This window comes from Tachyglossus aculeatus, chromosome 15 (assembly GCF_015852505.1).
Source record: "Tachyglossus aculeatus isolate mTacAcu1 chromosome 15, mTacAcu1.pri, whole genome shotgun sequence".
NCBI lineage: Eukaryota > Metazoa > Chordata > Mammalia > Monotremata > Tachyglossidae > Tachyglossus > Tachyglossus aculeatus.
In genome coordinates, this window is record NC_052080.1 from 17,138,661 (window position 1) to 17,158,032 (window position 19,372).

Sequence of the window (19,372 nt, forward strand, 5' to 3'; positions counted from 1 at the left end):
ACCTTCAGTGGTATCTACTGAACACTTACAACGTGCAGGGAACTGTACTAAGCACTTGGAAAAGTACACTACAGCAGAGTTGGCAGGCACGTTCTCCACCCACAATGGTATTTACTGAGCACTCACGGTAAAATAATTCAAATGTGGCATGAAAAAAAAACAAATTAAAACCAGGATCTGTGACATTCTCTTACCTGTAGAGCTGGTGATCACTGAGCTGAAAGAAAAAAGTGAAAGGATTTTAGTATTTACATCAGTCACTTCCCTTTTCCCCACTAATGTTTTCCAACCGTTAGTTTTCACTCCAAAGAGCTGGACTCTTTGCTCTGTGCCCAAAGGGCCCAGCTCCTCTCTCCCTGGAGCTTCACTCCCTCCATCCCCTTCTATATTGGATCCAAATCTCTAGCTTTCAGAAATAAACAATTCCTGTTTGCCTGGTGCTGGGGCATCTCCCAGTCATTGGAAAACATTTCCCCCACAAGGTTAGAGAAGCAGCCCAGCCTAGTGGGAAGAGCATGGGCATGGGAATCAAAAGGACCTGGATTCTAATCCCGGCTCCACCACTTGTCTGCTGTGTGACCTTGGGCAAGTCACTTAACTACTCGATGCCTCAGTTACCTCATCTGTAAAATGGGGATTAAGAGTGTGAGCCCTATATGGGACAGAGACTGTGTCCAACTTGATTACCTTGTATCTACTCCAGCACTTAGAACAGTGCCTGGCACATAGGAAGTGCTTAACAAATATCATTAAAAAAAAAGGAGAGAAGCAGGACATCTGGGTGACTGTGTATGTGAGTGTGTCGGGGTTATAATAAATAATAATAATTATGGTATTTAAGCACTTGCTATGTGCCAGGCAATGTTTAAAGTGCTGAGGTAGATACAAGGCAATCAGAGTTATCCCACGTGGGGCTCACAGACTGAATCTCCATTTTAAGGATGAGGTAACTGAGGCACAGAGAAGTGGCTTGACCTAGGTCACACAGCAGACAAGTGGCAGAGCGGGGATTAGAACCCACGTCCTCTGACTCCCAAGCCCGTGCTCTTTCCACATAAGCCATGCTAAACTCTATGTTATGTAGGAAAAACAGGGGTGTGTGTCATTGAGAGGAGTATTTGTGTGAGAGAGTATGAAAGGTGCATGTGAGAGGAAGGGGGAGTGGGTGACAGAGAGGTGTGTGAAGGGAAAGTGTGTGTGTAGGGAAGGGATACGTGTGTGGGTGTTGGAGGCCTGTGACTGTGAGACAGAGGACTGGGTGAAAGTGAGGCGTGGCTGAGTGTGTGTCGTGATGGACCTGACCTGATCTGGTCTGATCCGGTCCGACCCCCAGGAACCCACGGATCTCTGGGTCCTGGTCCGGGGAGGGTCGGTGGAGGTAAGGTTGGTGGACACTGCCCGGTGCAAATCAATCACAGCATCACTGTCGCTGCCTCTCTTTGCCTCCCGCCCCTCTTCTCCTGCCTCGGCCCCACCTGTGTCCGTATCCTCCTGCACTGGCCAGCGTCTTGCTGCTCCATGGGAAAGATGGCAGGGTGACCCACCGTTGTTTCCCCAACGACAGCTAAATTTGCAGTACTACTTTGTTTGTAAACTCTTTAGTGACCTGAATTGTGTATTCTCTCTCTCTCTAGACTGTAAGCTCATTGTGGGAAGGGAATGTGCCTGTTCTATTGATCTATTGTACTTTCCCAAGCACTGAGTACAGTGCTTCATACAAAGTGAGCGCTCAATAAATATGATGGATTGACCCACGGGTCTCAGCACAGCTAAACCACAGTTCAGCCTGGCTGGATGCAGGGAGACGGACTTTAAAAAATATATATATGGTATCTGATAAGCTCTTGCTATGTGCCAGACACTGTACTATGCACTGGGGTAGATTCAACCTAATCAGGTTGGATATAGTCCATGTCCCACATAATAATAAGAATAATGATGGCATTTATTAAGTGCTTACTATGCGCAAAGCACATGGGGCTCACGGTCTTCATCTCCGTTTTAAGGAAGAAGGAACTGAGACCCAGAGATGTGAAATGACTTGCCCAAGGGCCCACAGCAGATGAATGGCGGAGTTGGGATCAGAACCCAGGTCCTTCTTACTCCCAGGCCCCTGCTCTATCCACTAGGCCACACTGCTTCTCTAAACCTCTTTTTGGGGATGTGGGGGGTTCGGTGTGGGTGTGTTTTTGCTTCTCTCTGTACATGTTCCTTTATTCCCTAAATGAGGCCTTGGGTCCAATCCCCTACCCTCTCCAGGTTTCCATGCTCCCTTCTGGCAGGAGGGACACATTCTCCTGGCCCCCCTCAGTCTCCTTTAAAGACTGCTCTTAAACAGTCCATAATATGGCCACAGACCTTTTTGACTTTCATCCCACTGCCCCTGACAAACTCTACAGTCCCGACCAACTCCGTAGCGGCCTCAGGCAATGACCGAGGAGGAACTACAAGGAGTTGCCTCCCAGCTGTGGCTGAAGGAGAGTTCACATGGGGCCAGTGTTTGGGACTTCTGGGCGAGGCCTCTCTCAGGCCCTGAAAGCCCTGACAGGAGCAATGCCTCCCCTTCACTGAGCCTCAAGGTGAAGAGTAGACAACGCAGGCCTGACGCGACTGTGAAGATACACGTACCTTCTGGTGGATCTGTTTAAGGCCCTCCAACGTCGCTTGGTCCAAATAATCCGTGATTGGTCTGTGGGAGTACACGAGAGCGTGAGCCCTGCCCCTCAAAGCCATACCCACTGCTCCATGCCACCCTGGGCCTACAGGTTAGCTGACGGCAATGGGAATGTCACATCTGGGGAGACACACTCAAAACGGCTGGAATGCTGCTGAACCATTTCAGACCCAGAGCGACTGGAGCCCATTAGCCGAGGAGCTAGATTTAGCCAGTTAAAATCGAACTGCAGCGGGAACATCGGGCTTCCTGTCCAGGTGGTTTCTCAGACAGGCCATCTTGCTTGTCCAGAGAAGGGAGAGGAGAAACTCAAGATAATCTCTTCCTTCCTCTTGCCCAGGAGACTAGGGGATCCGGCTGGGAAGACAAGCCCTTCTCACTGCCTAAGAGGAGAATCTCACCAGGAAATAGGAGCTCTGGGATGGGGGGAGGAGGAGGGGAACTTGTTGCAGTTCTCATTGTTCTGGGCACTTACATCCATAGCCTTATACTTGGTGCCTTCCCTTACCTGCAACTTATTTTAATGTCTGCCTCTCCTGTTAGACTGCCAAGCATCTGTATTGTATGCTCCCAAGCGCTTAGTACAATGATCCCAAAAGAAAAGGACAGATGGAGGGAGAAAAAAGAGAGGAAGAGAATGAAGAGAGGGAGAAAGGAATAAATGAAGGCAGGAACAGAGGGAGGGAGGAAACGAAATGTGAAAGAAGATTGGGAAGGAAGAGGAGAGAGAACAGGAGGAGGAGAAAGGGGAAGGCAGGGAGAGAGGGAGAAAGGAAGGGAGGAAGGAAGGGAAGGAACAAGAAAAGGAGGGAGGAAGAAGGAAGAACAAGAGAGAAGGAGGAGAGAGGAAAGAAGGAAGAAAGGGAAGGAAGAAAGAATGAAGAGAGAGGAAAGGAGGAAGATAGAGGGGGAGGAGAAGAGAAAGGGAGGGAGAAAGGAAGAAAGGCAGAGGAAGATAAAAGGAAGAGAGGGAAGGAAGAAGAAATACGATTGAATGAATGAATGAAGAAGAGAGGAAGGTAGGGAGGAAGGACATGAGGGAATGGGGAGAGAAGGAAGATGGGGAAGAAAGGAAACAAAAAGGGAGAGAGAGAGAGAGACAGACAATGAGGATGAATGTCTGAAAGAGAGAACTGGGATACAGAAACTTCACCAGGTGATTGTAGGAACTTGAAAACCTTACATCACTGAGACAAATAAACACAAATTATGATGGCTAAAATGTTCCCCAAACATGAGATCTTCCTAATTACACAGAGGAGTTCCTAGGACAGCTCAAATATGAAAGGACCATGTTCGGTGTGTAATCTCGCCTTGATACCTCTTGTTCTCAGCTGCCAGCTTGTACAGCGCATAGGTGATCTCGGCGCAGGCAAGGATGGCCCCGTGGCGAGTGTGCAGGTCTGGGCCCACGGCCGAGGGCAGAAGCCTGGGGAACACTGGAAGACACATGTGGCCCATCACACACCTGGGCAGAATACGCACACAGGAAACCTGACTGGCCCTTCGGGGCTCAAAAGAACTAAGCCATACCACTTATTGGCACTTATTGAGCACTTCCTAAGTGCTGGGGAGAGAAGAGTACAACAGAGTTGGTAGACACGGTCCCAGCCCACAAGGAGCTTATCATCTAGAGGGAAGGACAGACATAAAAATAAATTATGGATCTGTAATAATAATAATAATGGCATTTTTTAAGCACTTACTATGTGCAAAGCACTGTTCTAAGTGCTGGGGGTAGGGGGGATACAAGGTGATCAGGTTGTCCCACGTGGGGCTCACAGTCTTAATTCCCATTTTACAGATGAGGTAACTGAGCCTCAGAGAAATTAAGTGACTTGCCCAAGGTCACACAGCAGACATGTGGTGGAACCGGGATTAGAACACATGACCTCTGGCTCCCAAGCCCGTGCTCTTTCCACTGAGCCATGCTGCTTCTGTATATAAGTACTGTGAGGCTGAGGGTGGGGGAGAGAGAAGAGGGATTGAATCCCCATTTTACAGAAAGGAACCCGAGTCCTGGAGAAGTGAAGTGACTTGTCCGAGGTCTCATGGCCGGCCAGTGGCTGGAACTTGGGTCTCTCGGTTCCCAGCCCCGTGGTCTTGCCACTAAGCCGTACCACTTCTCTGGAAACGGGGACTGGCTACTCACCGCTGTGGATCATGTATTCTGGAGCCTGCCTGGTGAGATTATGCAGAGCCTGGGTGGCCAGTTTTCGGATGACCCTGTAAGGTGGAAAACATTCCTGTAGTCCTGACAGGCTTTCTGGTGAAACACCCCCAAGCACAGCAGAGAGACTGTAGGGAATGAGGTGCCTCTGCAGATTAGGAGAATGAGCCCCTTAGCTTCTTTTTACACTCTGGAAAAATAAGTAACCATTTATTCTCCCAGAAACATGAGCAAAAGGAAAGAAAGAATGATCAGTCAATCAATCAACTACATTTACTGGGCAATTACTGAGTGCTGAACACTGTATTAATAATACTACTCATATCTATTGCCAAACACTGTACTACGCAATGGGATGATCAATGGTATTTATTGAGTGCTTACTAATGCAGAGTACTGGACTAGGATATTCAGGTCCCACATGGGGCTCCCAATTTAAATACGAGGGAGAAGGGGCATTGAATCCCTGTTACACAGATGAGGAAACTGGGGCCAAGAGAAGTGAAGTGACTTGTCCAAGATCACACAGCGGAAAAGTGGCAGAGCTGGGATTAGAATCCATGTGCATTTGAGTCCCTGCCCTGGGCTCTTTCCATCAGGCCACATTCTGAGGGCCCACGTATAAGTCTCTGAGAGACAGCAATTAGCAGAGCTAGGTCAGCACCCAGGTCCTCTGACTCCCAAGCCCGTGCTCTTTCCATTAGGCCGTGCTTCTTCTCAGAATAGGCCATTTTCCCAGGAGGCAACTCTCCCATTGAAGGGGGATTGGGTGAATCTGCCTTGTCCTGACTTCTGACCAAACATAATGAAGACTCCTCTCTAAGGTGCTATTGAGAGACCCAAAGCTTCAAATATTCTCTCCCAAAAGCATTTCTAGGCTGAGATGGAGCTTCCCCCAAAATAAAATAAAATAATAAAAAGTGGCAGAACATAAAAACGATAAGCTCAATCATGAGAATTTCAACATGGAGAAAATTGATCCTGTTCCTAGAAAGCTCATTTAATGAACCTTTTACCTGCAGAATGATGTTAGGTGGGAAACAGACTCCATGACAGAGAATCAATCCCCTCTGGGACAGTATCCCAAAGGCCAGAGGGTAATCCAGGCACGGTTATTAGCTACCCAAACAGAAAATCAAATTCCTATTTCTTCGGAACTTCGGGAGAATTCTCGAGGGGAGAGGGTGGAGAACCTAGCCTGTTAGAGCCGAGAGGATGGTAGACAGAAAAGGCTCAAAGAACAAAAGTAAATGATAGGATCATCTTCTGGAATACCTGATCACATTTAATCTTTACACAACACAATTATGGTCCTGATCCATCATGGATATGTGCCACTTAATTAAAGATAATTATATGGGGGCGAAGTTTACCCTCCGATACATGTGCTGCATTAGGTAAGAGTGGCTTTTCTTCGATGCCTAACAGCAGACTAGGGAACCAGGATCCTTGGATTACATACTAACACACCAAAAAAAGGATGTTTACAACAAAAGTATGGAACAAGCCACGAGGGATGGGACCAGTAGAGCAAGAACCTGGCCAGGCTACAGTTTGGGAAAAGTACCTATTGTCACCAATTCCCAAGATTATGGAGGCCTGCTAAGGTTTCTACAATATGATTGATTGATTGATTGACTGGCATGGCACCGATTTGATGAAAAACCATTTTGTGTGTGCCGTGACTGAGTGGTAAGCTTCCTCGTCACTGAAACGTTACCAACAGGAAGCGTGAAAATTTGAGAGTGGTGGTCTCACCTAGCAAGAGGAGGGTGACTGTGAGAATACGGAGCATATTTTCCTGGAGACCCTCGGGAAGAGAATTCTGAGCTGGGAATGGTTCAGGTGAGGCCCTGAGGAGAGGCCGGGAGTTGGGTTCTATTACCCGTCAGGATCCGCACTGATCTGAGGCTTAGATCTGCACTCTTAAGTCACCTCCGCACTTTTGTCCAGATCCGTAATTTCTTTGTTTATATTAACGTCTGACCCGCTGCGTCACCTGTTCGGAGAAAATTCAACCCAACTCCAGCTGTGTTCACAGTTGGTAGCCCTCGCTCACACCCTGGCTGTGTTCTGGATTAGACACTCTATGCTCTCCCTTTGAAGTGCTGGGTTTAATTGCCTATGAAGGGCTGAGCTACCTCTTGACTGCTACTGTAATTATCAAAATGGCTTTAAGAGCCTGCTTATCTTGCTCTGACACAGCTTGACGGATGATCGCTGTCACAGCAGCTTCTATGAAGTAGGCTACAGGCGTGTGTGCTCCTGAAGTCACCCTGGGCCACGTGAACAGCCATCTTTAACCGTGCGACAAGACCAATGCCTTCACCTCATTACGGGAAAAGATTCAATTCTGGGTGGGGAGGCCATCTCTGAAGCCTGGAAAAACCTGTAGCCAACCAATTGAGTCCTGTTCTCCCACTTATGCGGGCAGGGAATGTGTCTGCTGGATTGTTGGGTTGTACTCTCCCAAGCACTAAGCACAGTGCTCATTACACAGTAAGCGCTCAATAAATACGATTGATTGTTTTAAAAATGGCATGGGTTAAGGCACTTACTATGTGAGAGGGACTGTACTAAGTGCTGAGGAAGACACAAGGTAATCAGGTTGGCCACAGTCCATGTCCAAGATGGAGCTCACAGTTTTAATCCCCATTTTACAGATGAGGGAATGGAGGCACAGAGAAGTGAAGTGACTTGCCCCAGGTCACACAGCACACAAGTGGAGGAGCTGGGATTCGAACCGGGTTCTTCTGACTCTCAGGCCCGTGCTTTATCCACTAGACCATGCTGCTTCTCTAGACAGACTGTGAGCCCCGTGATGGACAATTTGTATCAATATGATCCATTTGTAACTACCCTAGTGCTTAGAACAGTGTTTGACATACAATAACTGCTTAGCAGCGTAGCTCACTGGAAAAAGCACAGGCTTGGGATTCAGATCATGGGCTCTAATCCCAACTCCGCCGATTGTCAGCTGTGTGACTTTGCGCAAGTCACTTCACTTCTCTGTGCTTCAGTTCCCTCATCTGTAAAAAGCGGATTAAGACTGTGAGCCCCCCGTGGGACAACCTGATCACCTTGTATCCTCCCCGACACTTAGAGCAGTGCTTTCCACATAGTAAACCCTTAACAAATGCCAACGGTATTATTATTATTATTAACAAATACCTTAAAAAAATGACTCCAAATGGAAGAAGCAAGGTTGCTGGGTGAGTTGGGCAAATGTGTCTGGAATCAAGAAACCGTGTGGTCTAGTAGATTGAGAACAGGTCAAGATTGAGTAATAATAATAATAATAATTTTTGTATTTGTTAAGCGCTTACTATGTGCAAAGCACTGTTCTAAGCACTGGGGAGAATACAAGGTGAGCAGGTTGTCCCACAGGGGGGCTCACAGTCTTTATCCCCATTTTACAGATGAGGTAACTGAGGCCCAGAGAAGTGAAGTGACTTGCCCAAAGTCACACAGCTGACAATGGGCGGAGCCAGGATTTGAACTCATGACCTCTGACTCCAAAGCCCAGGCTCTTTTCCACTGAGCCACGCTGCTTCTCTGTACAGTACAGAGTACAGAGCAAGCTAGCTCTCTTCCTGCCTTCAAAGCCCTACTGCGAGCTCACCTCCTCCAGGAGGCCTTCCCAGACTGAGCCCCCTTTTTCCTCTCCTCCTCCCCATCTCCCCCCACCCTACCTCCTTCTCCTCCCCACAGCACCTGTATATATATGTTTGTGCAGATTTATTACTCTATTTATTTTACTTGTACGGATTTACTATTCTATTTATTTTGTTAATGATGTGCATCTAGCTTTACTTCTATTTATTCTGATGACTTGACACCCGTCCACATGTTTTGTTTTGTCGTCTGTCTCCCCCTTCTAGACTGTGAGCCCGCTGTCGGGTAGGGACCATCTCTATATGTTGCCGACTTGTACTTCCCAAGTGCTTAGTATAGTGCTCTGCACACAGTAAGCGCTCAATAAATACGATTGAATGAATGAATTGAAAGGTCAGAGGACCTGGGTTTTAATCCCACCTCCACCAATTGCCTGCTGTGTGACCTTGGGCAAATCGCCAAACTTCTCAGTGCCTCTGTTGTCACATCTGTAAAATGGGGACTGAATACCTCTTCTCCCTCCTATTTGGACTGTGAGCCCCATGCAGGACAGGGACTGTGTCCCATCTGATTGAGCTGTAACTACCCCAGAGCTAGACACTGTTCTAGCCTGTGAGCCCGTTGCTGGGTAGGGACCGTCTCTATCTGTTGCTGACTTGGACTTCCCAAGCGCTTAGTACGGTGCTCTGCACACAGTAAGCGCTCAATAAATATGATTGAATGAATGAATGAATGAAATGGTGAAGGCTTAACAAGTCCCATGAAAATAATTTTTTTTAAAAAAAGATCAAACTTGAAACCCTACCCTCAACACACATGCTTTTGCGAGTGTGGCTAATGACTAGGGGTTTTAAGAAGTTTAGTATACCATTAAGTACAGTGCCTGGAGCGTAGTAAGTGCTTAACAAATACCATAAGGAGGAGAAGGCCCAATGGACAGAGCACGAGCCTGGGAGTCAGAAGGACCTGGATTCGAGTTCCAGTTCCTCCACTTGTTGGCTTTGTGGCCTTGGTCAAATCACTTCCCTGGACCTCAGTTCCCTCATCTGTCAAGTGGGGATTAAGGCCATGAGTACCAATTGGGACAGGGACTGAATCCAACCTGATTACCTTGCATTTACCCCAATATTAGAACAGTGCCTGGCACATAGTAAGCGCTGAATACCATAAAAAAAATGAAAATGAAAGTACACCAAAAATGCAAGGGAGCAAGAGTGATACAGTCAAAGCTCCTAATACCCTATCAGACTCATTCCCTCATAAAGGGGATGAAGAGGAAGAGATCGGTTTGCAATTGCCGACTGAGAAAGATTAAGCTCATGAGCCCCATGTGGGACAGGAACTGTGCCCACCCTGATTTGTTTGCATCCACCCCAGCGCTTGGTACAGTGCCTGGCACATACTGTACTCTCCCAAGAGCTAAGTACTGTACCCTGCATATAGTAAGCACTCAATAAATATCACTGATTGACTGATTAAGGAACACCCCACTTACAATGACTATTACTCGAGATATTTCCGCGACAAACATACCCATCCCAATGGTTGATCTTCATACTGACAAGGTGATCGATCATGGGCTGGGTGTACTCAGGGAAGCCGGCAATATAAACGCTGAAATGGAAAGCAGATGCGGTCATTTCTTGTGCAAAGCCAGAGCCGGCTGCTTGGAGAGAAAATTGCATTCCAGTAACAATTAGATGGTGCAGAGATTCAACCGCCCCCGCCGTTTTGAGACAAAGTGTTTAGATTAAAGCTCACTGTGGGAAGAGAACATGGTTATCAGCGCTGTTGTATCGTACTATCCCAAGAGCTTAGTATAGTGCCCTGCATACAGTAAGCACTCAACAAATGCAAATGACTGCCTGACTGATAGGTCCAGCACTATTAGAAAGCTTTGTAACATTGCAAAAGAATGAAGAAATACAAAGTATTGGACAGTACAATGAGGCAGAAGGCCTTGATTAATGCTGCATCCATCTACATGCCTGCTTCCTCTCACTCCAAATCTCCTTGTTCCGACCCATGGATCATGGATATTCCCTAATATTTCTGTTGTGCTATAAGCCCACTGTGGGCAGGATTTTCCATCCATAACAAGCTTACAATCTAGAGGGGGAGACAGACATTCATATAAATAATCCCAACTTCACCACTTCTCTGCTCTGTGACCTCAATCACTTAACCTCTCTGTGCCTCAATGTCTTCACCTGTAAAATAAAGATAAAGCCTGTGAGCCCCATGTGGCTCAAGGACTCTGTCCAACCTGATTATCTTATATCTACCCTAGCACTTAGTACAGTGCCTCACAAATAATAAGTGCTTAACATATACCACAGAAAACTGTGCAGAGCTGAAATGCCCTTGGATTCTCAGGGATGACAGCAAATATTTCCACCCGCTGAACTATCTGGGCCTGGATTTACCTGCTCTGAAGGAAGGGTGAGGTGAATCACACTCACTAGCATGCTCCCGTGTGTTTTTTCGGAATTGGGTATTGCCAAAGGGAGGCCAAGATCTCAAAGTTATCTCACCACCACCTTCCCCTGCAGGTATACACAAACAAACCCACGGTGCCTTGACAACTGGTCAAGATTTTCCATCACTGGTGAAGTTCTCTACCTGAAATTCAATGGATATTCCTTTTCAAAGTGGCCATTTTTTTTAATGTTGTGTGTTAAGTGTTTACTATATGCCAGGCACTGTACTAGGCGCTGGGTATAAGATAATCGGGTTGGACACGATCCATGTCCTACATGGGACTCACAGTCCTAATCCCGTCCTAATCCCCATTGTCTAAATGAGGTAACAGGCACAGGGAAATTAGGTGATGTGCCCAAGGTCACTCAACGGACAAGTGGCAAAGCTGGGATTAGAACCCAGGACCTTCAGGCTCCCAGACCTGTGCTCTATGCCCTAGGCTACACTGCTTTTCCTTTGGGCACCCTCCCCTAGAAGCTCAGTGTGGGCAGAGAATGTGTCTACCAACTCAAGACAACCAAGCAGTCAGTTGTATTTATTGAGCACTTAACTGTGTGCAAAGCACAATATTAAGCTCTTGGGAGAGTACAATACAACAATAAGCAGACCCAATCCCTGCCCACAACAAGCTTACAGTCTAGAGGGGGAGACAGACACTAATAAAACTAAATAAATTACAGATATGGACATAAGTGCTCTAAGGCTGGGAGGGGAGATGAATAAAGGGAACAAGTCAGGGCAAGCCAGAAGGGAGAGGAAAGGAGGGCTTAGTCAGGGAAGACCTCTTGGAGGAGATGTGCCTTCAATAAGGCTTTGAAGTGAGGGAGAGTAATTGCCTGTTGGATATGAGGAGGGAGGGCATTCCAGGCCAGAAGCAGGAAATGGGTGAGGGGTCGGCGGTAAGATGGGTGAGACTGAGGTACAATGAGAAGGTTAGCATTAGAGAAGTGAGGTTTGTGGGTTGACCTCTAGTAGGAGAGTAGCGAGGTGATTGAGTGCTTTAAACCCAATGGTGAGGAGTTTCTGAGAAGGAGCGTGGCTCAGTGGAAAGAGCACGGGCTTTGGGGTCAGAGATCATGGGTTCAAATCCTGGCTCTGCCAATTGTCAGCTGTGTGACTCTGGACAAGTCACTTAACTTCTCTGGGCCTCAATTACCTCACCCGTAAAATACGGATTAAGACTGTGAGCCCCCTGTGGGACAACCTGATCACCTTGTAACCTTCCCAGCGTTTAGAACAGTTCTTTGCACATAGTAAGCGCTAAGAACAGTGCTCAGCTCTTAGAACAGTGTTTTGCACATAGTAAGCGCTTAATAAATGTCATTAAAAAATAAATAAATAAATGCCATCATCATCATCATGTCGAGGCAGATGGGCAACCGTATTCTCCCACGTACTTAATAGAGCGCTCTGGACACAATAAGTGTTGAATAAATACCAAAAAGCGCTCAATAAATTTTGATTTCTGCTCATTTACCACTGGAAAAGACCAGTCAGACTGAGGAGGTGACACCCTCCACACACCACACTCCCTCCGGGAATATCAAAGGAAGGGTTCCATTAGCTGAGAGGCACAGAGCAATATCTCCTTCAGGCCAACTGCTAATAGGAACCTGGATATCTTTTCCTGGTGGCAGGGAATAGCAGGAAACAGGTTGATGCTGTTTTAAAAATAACAGTGCTCAAGAGCACTATCTAAAACCAGTGCTTAGTACAGCGCCTGGCACATAGTAAGCACTTAACAAGTACCATCATTGTTATTATTAATAACAGAACCCTGTGGAGGCAGGCTTTAAGATGGTCAAGAGTATCAAATTAGCTGCTTCTACACCCATGTCACATCTCTTGCTGCTGAACCCACAGGCAGAAGTGAAGACAACTGAAACTTGAGCTATTTAATTCCAGGTCTTGTTTGCAGAGGGAGATGGCAAATAAATTAGTACATCGATTAAAGGAAGGAATAGTCAAGACAGCAAAAGGATGGGAAATCTTTGAGAAAAAAGGGGCTTTGTTTTGAGGGAAAAAAAGAGAGCCTGTGGATGGTATTTAGCTGCTCCAGTTCACTACATCGCATAGTGGATAAAGCACAGGCCTGGGAGTTAGAAGGTCATGGGGTCTAACCCTGGCTCCGCCACTGTGACCTTGGCCAAGTTACTTTATATCTCTGGGCCTCAGTTACATCATCGGTAAAATGGGGGCTGAAATTGTGAGCAATTTCACAATTGGCACAGGGTCCAACCTGATTAGCTTGTAGCTAGCCCAGCGCTTTAAACAGTGCATTGACAAATACCATAATTATAATTATTATCTACTGTGAAAAGAAAAAGACAGTGCCAACCAGGTACAGACTCAACCCACAGCTGAGGGGCTATGAAGAAGCAGGAGAAGCAGGGTAGCCTAGTGGAAAGAGCACAGGAGCCGGAATTAGTTCTGGGTCCTAATCCTGGCTTTGCTCCTTGTCTGCTGTGTGACTCTGGGTACACCATTTAACTTCTCTGGGCCTCAGTTTCCTCATCTATAAGATGGGACTGAAATACCTGTTCACCCTATCCCTTAGGCTGTGAATCCCTTATGGGACAGGGATTGCATCCATCTTTGATTATCTGGTATCTACGCAAACGCTTAGTGTAGTGCTTGGCATTTAACAGACACTGCTAAAATGATGCTGATAAAAGTACCTACCCCAAAGTATAGCACGATTAATATTATTTTGATAAGGAAGGCTTGATTGGAGCAGAAGGAGAAGTGGCAAGAGTAGCAAAGGAGGCTTTAGCCTGAGTTCTAGAGTCCCCCTGGTACTGGGAATGTCAGGACCCAGAGTTGGGTTTGGTTCCGGAAGGGACTTAAAACGTCTACAGTGTCTGGAAATCAGCACGGCCTAGTGGGTAGAGCACGGGTCTGAGAGTCAGCAGGACTTGGGTTCGAATCCTGGGTCCGCCACTTGTCTACTGTGTGGTCTTGGACCAGTCACTTCACTTCTCTGGGCCTCAGTTACCCCATCTGTAAAATGGGGATTAAGATTGGGAGTCCCATGTGGGACACAGACTGTGTCTGACCTGATGATTTTGTATGAACCCCAGTGCTTAGAAAAGTGCTCAACACACACTTAACAAATGCTATTTGTTACTACAGGCTTAACAAATATTGTTATTATTATTAGAATGTATGGCGGGGGCAATGGACATGGGAGTTGATGAGGAACAGCTCCCAGAAATCCCAAAGTTTTTTTTTTTTTTTTTTTTTACCATTTCTGGTATAAGAAAAAAAGACACCCTCATTTCCCATAGAAAACTGAGAAGGGTCAGAGGGTGTGTGTGTGCATGTGTGTTTGTGTTTATCAATCAGCGGCATTTATTAAGCGCTTACTGTGTGCAGAGGACTGTACTAAGCACTTGGGAGACTATAGTAGAAAACAGTTGGTAGACATGTTCCCTGCCAACAGGAGCTTCAATTTTAAAGGGGGAGACAGGCAATAATATAGATAAATTACAGATACATATATAAGGGCTGTAGGACTGAGAGAGAATGAATAAAGGGTACAAATCCAAGTGGAAGGGGGGATGCAACTAGGAATGGGGGAAGAGGAAATGAGGGTTTAGTTGGGAAAAGCCTCTTGGAGGAGATGTGTTTTTTTAATAAGACTCAATTCATCTGGAATAATCAGGCAGGTTCAATTTAGGGAAAGATAAACTTACAAGTGGGAGGAAGGCCAAGAAGGAGCAAAACAGTCTTTGCTGTTTTGTCTCCATCCTCAGGCCCTGGCTTATTGTGAAGCGCTCAATGGGCTTACTGAGCTAATAAAGAGATCTGATCACAGATGTGAAAGCACTCTGGAAAAATACAAGAGTTCTAGCAATACATGGCATTATTAATTAAGGCAAAGAACAGAGGAAAACTAGTCCCTAAGGTCTACTAGTGAATGTAGGTTTTAGTGACTCTACCTCCAGGTTTTCAACCTCACAAATGGAAATTTGGTAGATCGTCTGTCCTGGTTTCGCCTGGACAGTCCAAAACTTTGGAATTAATCGGTCAATTGTATTTATTGAGCGCTTACTGTGTGCAAAGCACTATACGAAGCACTTGGGAGAGTGCAATACAACAGTGTAACAGACACATTCCCTGCCCTCTAGGTGATTACAGAAAATATACACATCTCAAAATTGGGCTCCCTGAATAAGCTAGTCATTTTACTTTCAATGACCCCCAGACAACTGCTGAGAATCCACTTAGGTCTAACATGCCTTCCCGCTGAAAAATCTACCATTTTTGAATGTGGATTGTTATTATTACTAATGCTGTTCTGGTATTTGTTGATGAAAATGAGGATGGTGACTTCTTCTAGACTGTGAGCCCACTGTTGGGTAGGGACTGTCTCTCTATGTTGCCAACTTGTACTTCCCAAGTGCTTAGTACAGTGCTCTGCACACAGTAAGTGCTCAATAAATACGATTGATTGATTGATGGTATTTGGTAAGTGCTTACAATGCATCAAGAACTGTTCTAAGCACTGGGGTAGATACAATCTAATCAGGTTGTACAGTCCCTGGCCCACATCAGGCTCATAGTCTTAATCCCCATTTTACCGATGAGACACTTGAGGCACAGAAAAGCAAAGTGACTTGCCAAAGGTCACACAGCAGCCTGGTGGCAGAGCTGCGACTAGAACCCAGGTCCTCTGATTCCCAGGCCTGTGCTCTTTCCACTAGACCCCAGTGCTCCATGTTGTAAATAGGCTACAAATGACCACACTGAAATTCCGATAAAAAAGTCCACCTCACTTTGCAAGCTGTCCTTACTGTTGGCCATTGGGCATAATTTTCGACCTCCACTAGTTGTGAGAATTTGACTTCTTACACACAGGGCACAGTTGGAACACATACGAAAGTTCTCTCTTCCCTTTACACTGTGAGCCCCACGTGGGACAGGGACTGTGTCCTATCAGATTATCTTTTATCCACCTCACTACTTCAAGCTTCATAAGCGCTTGACATATATCGCCATCACTATTATTTTCTCCAGAAGTGTATCTGAACACCTCTCACCCAGAGGGTGGCTAAGTGCTGACAAAATACCAGAAATTCAAGAAACATGCCAAAATTGTCCTGGTGATTCCGATATAAACTGTCCTTCTCCAAATGCTCTATTTTCCACAAACCAAAGTCTTGTATCCGTTCCGGTTCTGTGCTAGTGTGGCTGCACTGAGTCAAGTTTAAACACTGGTTGTCCCTTTAGGCACTGGTTATTAGTGTGCATTGTTCGGGAAGAGAGTTAGCCAAAGTACAAACACTGCCCCTTCAATGCCACTGCAGGGCCTTGATCCCGTATGTCAGGTTTGGTTCGTTTTCCACAAACATTTCACTTCAGCCTCGCATGTCTTGGCATGATCTCGTGCCAGTTTATAGGTCTAGCTTTCCCAGTTCATTTATTTCCATATTGTCTACAAATAAAAACCAGGTTTTTACCCATAGACAATAATGATGATAATAATAATAATGATAATACTTGTCTGCTTTGTGAACTTGGGCAAGTTGTTTAACTTCTCTGTTCCACGGTTCCCTCATTTGTAAAATGGAGATTAAGACTTTGAGTCCTCTGTGGGCCAGGGACTTTGTCCAACCGCATTAGCTTGTTTCTACCCCTGTACTTAGAACAGTGGCTGGCACATAGTAAGTGCCTAACAAATACCATCGTTAATAATTTTGGGATCTGTTAAACTGAACACTGCACGAAATATTGGGGTAGAAGATACTGGATAATCAGATCAGAAACAGTCCCTTGTCCTACATGGGACTCCCAGTTTAAATAGGAGGGAGAATTGCTATCTAAACCCCATTTTACAATCTATCAATTGTATTTATTGAGCACTTATTTTGTGCCAAGTGCTGTACTGAGTGCTTGGGAGAGTACAGTATAACAATACCACAGACACATTCTGCCAAGGCAGGATAGGATAAACGTCTGGATCAATATAGTAGTGGTTTATTTGGAGAGAAAAGGGAATTGAGTGCCCAAAGAGTCTCAGCAGGCAAGTGGCAGAGCCAGGATTAGAACCCAGGTCCCCTGACTCTGAGGACCATGCTCTTTCCACTAGGTCACCCTGCTTATCAGTCCTTCTAACAGCCTAGATAAAATGATCCCCTATAGTAGATCTTTGGTTCAACTGAGTTCAAAAGAAAGAGTCTAAAGTTAAATACTTAGCCCTCCTGAAATAAACAACCCTGGCATTTACTGGGTGCCTAGCACGGGATACAATCCTGGGCGGAGTCCTGAAAAGTTACAAGATAAACGGGACATAATTGCAGAGAGCGTAGCTTGTCTCACCCTGATCTTGCGGGTGAGGAAACTGGGCTCCAGAAAGGCTAAGTGCCGTGCCCACGGCCGGGCTCTAGAAGAGCTGGGGATAGAACGTGGGTCTGATTATCTTCTCTCTACCCGAGCGCTTAGTACAGTGCTTGGCACATAGCTCTTAACAAACAACACAATCATCATTAAGTCCCTTGACTTCTGGTCTTCTAGGCTGTGAGTTTGTTGTGGGCTAGGAATGTGTCTGTTTATTGTTCTATTGTACGGTCTCAAGGGCTTCGTACAGTGCTTTGCATGCAGTAAGCACTCAATAAATATGACTGACTGAATGAATGGACCTGTGCTCTTTCTGATAGAGCTACCCACTCAGAACAGGTACCTAAAGAACCATGGACAAAACTGAAAAAACAGAAATAGCTCTTTCACCCCGATTTCTACAGATCAGGCCAAAAAAGTCCCACGTCAAACTGTACCTGTTCATTCATTTACTCTGGGTTTCTCACTCACCATTCACCATCCATTTCTTTCACATTTCTCCCAAACTATATGCAGAGGCATGGGAGAGAACTCTTTGCTACAAAAAATGTGACTCTCTCCATCCTCTTAGAATTCATTTTGGATTCAAAGTTGAGTACTCCACTACCCAGCAGAAAACATCGTATCCTGCAGGGAAAGAATCATTTTGGTTTTTGGCCGTGAAATGCCTTTAACTCACAGGATGGCTCTAGCACAGAAAAGTGGAGCTTAAAAACCAATGCTAGGACTTCATAAATATATATGAAGAAATTCAGTCGTTTGAAAATCTTTTCACTATGGAAGCAGCATGGCCCAGTGGAAAGAGCCTGGGCCCAGGAGTCGGAGGACCTAGGTTCTAATCCCTGCTCTGCCAGTTATCTGTGGGGTGACCTTGGGCAAATTTCTTAACTTCACTGTGCCTCAGTTCCCTCATGTAAAATGGGGATTAAGACTATGAGCCCCACGTGGGCAAGGGCCTGCATCCAATGTGATAATCTTGTACCTATCCCAGTGCTTAGAATGGGGCTTGGCACATAGTAAGCGCTTAAAAAATAGCACCTCATTATTATTATTATTGTTGTTGTCTGCTGTGTAACTTTGAGCAAGTCACTTAATCTTTTTGCCTCGGTCCTTCTGTTGTCCCTCCTACTTTGACTGTGAGCCCCCATGTATGACAGGGACCGTGTCCCAACCCAATTCATCTGCATCCACCTCAGAGTTTAGAACAGTGTTTGACCTATAGTAAGTGCTTAACATACACAATACATAAAAGGCAGCGATACTGATAAAAGGCCCAGGTTCCTGGCCTGCCTGGGCAGCTCAGAGCCAGTGACTTGTTCCTTCTGGTAAGAATGGAATGACAGAACATTCAACTGCTCCCTTCCCACAAGGCCCATCTCAAGGTCTTTGGAAAGAGAGGCCTTTTGCTACATGGGTGAGAGGGGCTCCTTCATTTCACCTGCAGCCTCAGCCCCTGCTGGGGTAACCAGAGTCAGAGGAAGCACAAACGGAACCCAACCTCCCCCACTTTTTTATGGTATTTGTTAAGTGCCGATTATGTGCCGGGCCCTGTTCTAAGCACTGGGGTAGGTACAAGAGAAGCAGCGTGGCTCAGTGGAAAGAACATGGGCTTTGGAGTCAGAGGTCACGGGTTCAAATCCCAGCTCTGCCAATTGTCAGCTGTGTGACTTTGGGTAAGTCACTTCACTTCTCTGTGCCTCAGTTCCCTCATCTGTAAAATGGGGATTAAGACTGTGAGCACCCCGTGGGACAACCTGATCACCTTGTAACCTCCCCAGGACTTAGAACAGTGCTTTGCACATAGTAAGCGCTTAATGAATGCCATCATTATTATTATTACAAGTTCATCAGCTTGGACACAGTTCCTGTCCCATATGGGATTCACAGTCTTAACTTTCATTTTACAGATGAGAAAACTGAGGCACTGAGAAGTGCCTCAGACAGAAGACAAATGGCGGAACCTGGATTAGAACCCAGGCCAGTGCTCTATCCAGTAGGCCCGCCGCTTCCCCGATACCTTGATTGGGAGCCCCACAGGCCTGGGAGTCAGAGGACCTGGCTTTGCCAACTGCGTGCTGTGTGACTTTGGGCAA

At 46.1% G+C, this 19,372-nt stretch overlaps 1 protein-coding gene across 1 annotated transcript in view; it reads right to left on the minus strand.

The window, feature by feature from the left end:
• TBCD (tubulin folding cofactor D) overlaps nt 1-19,372 on the minus strand; it is a 211,256-nt gene that overhangs the window by 39,988 nt on the left and 151,896 nt on the right. Inside the window, exons 18-22 of the mRNA XM_038757410.1 lie at nt 9,993-10,073; nt 4,827-4,900; nt 3,996-4,113; nt 2,629-2,689; nt 195-217 (exon numbers count right to left, since the gene is read on the minus strand). Of these exons, the coding sequence (XP_038613338.1) occupies nt 195-217; nt 2,629-2,689; nt 3,996-4,113; nt 4,827-4,900; nt 9,993-10,073 (357 nt within the window). The remainder of the gene's footprint in view (nt 1-194; nt 218-2,628; nt 2,690-3,995; nt 4,114-4,826; nt 4,901-9,992; nt 10,074-19,372) is intronic.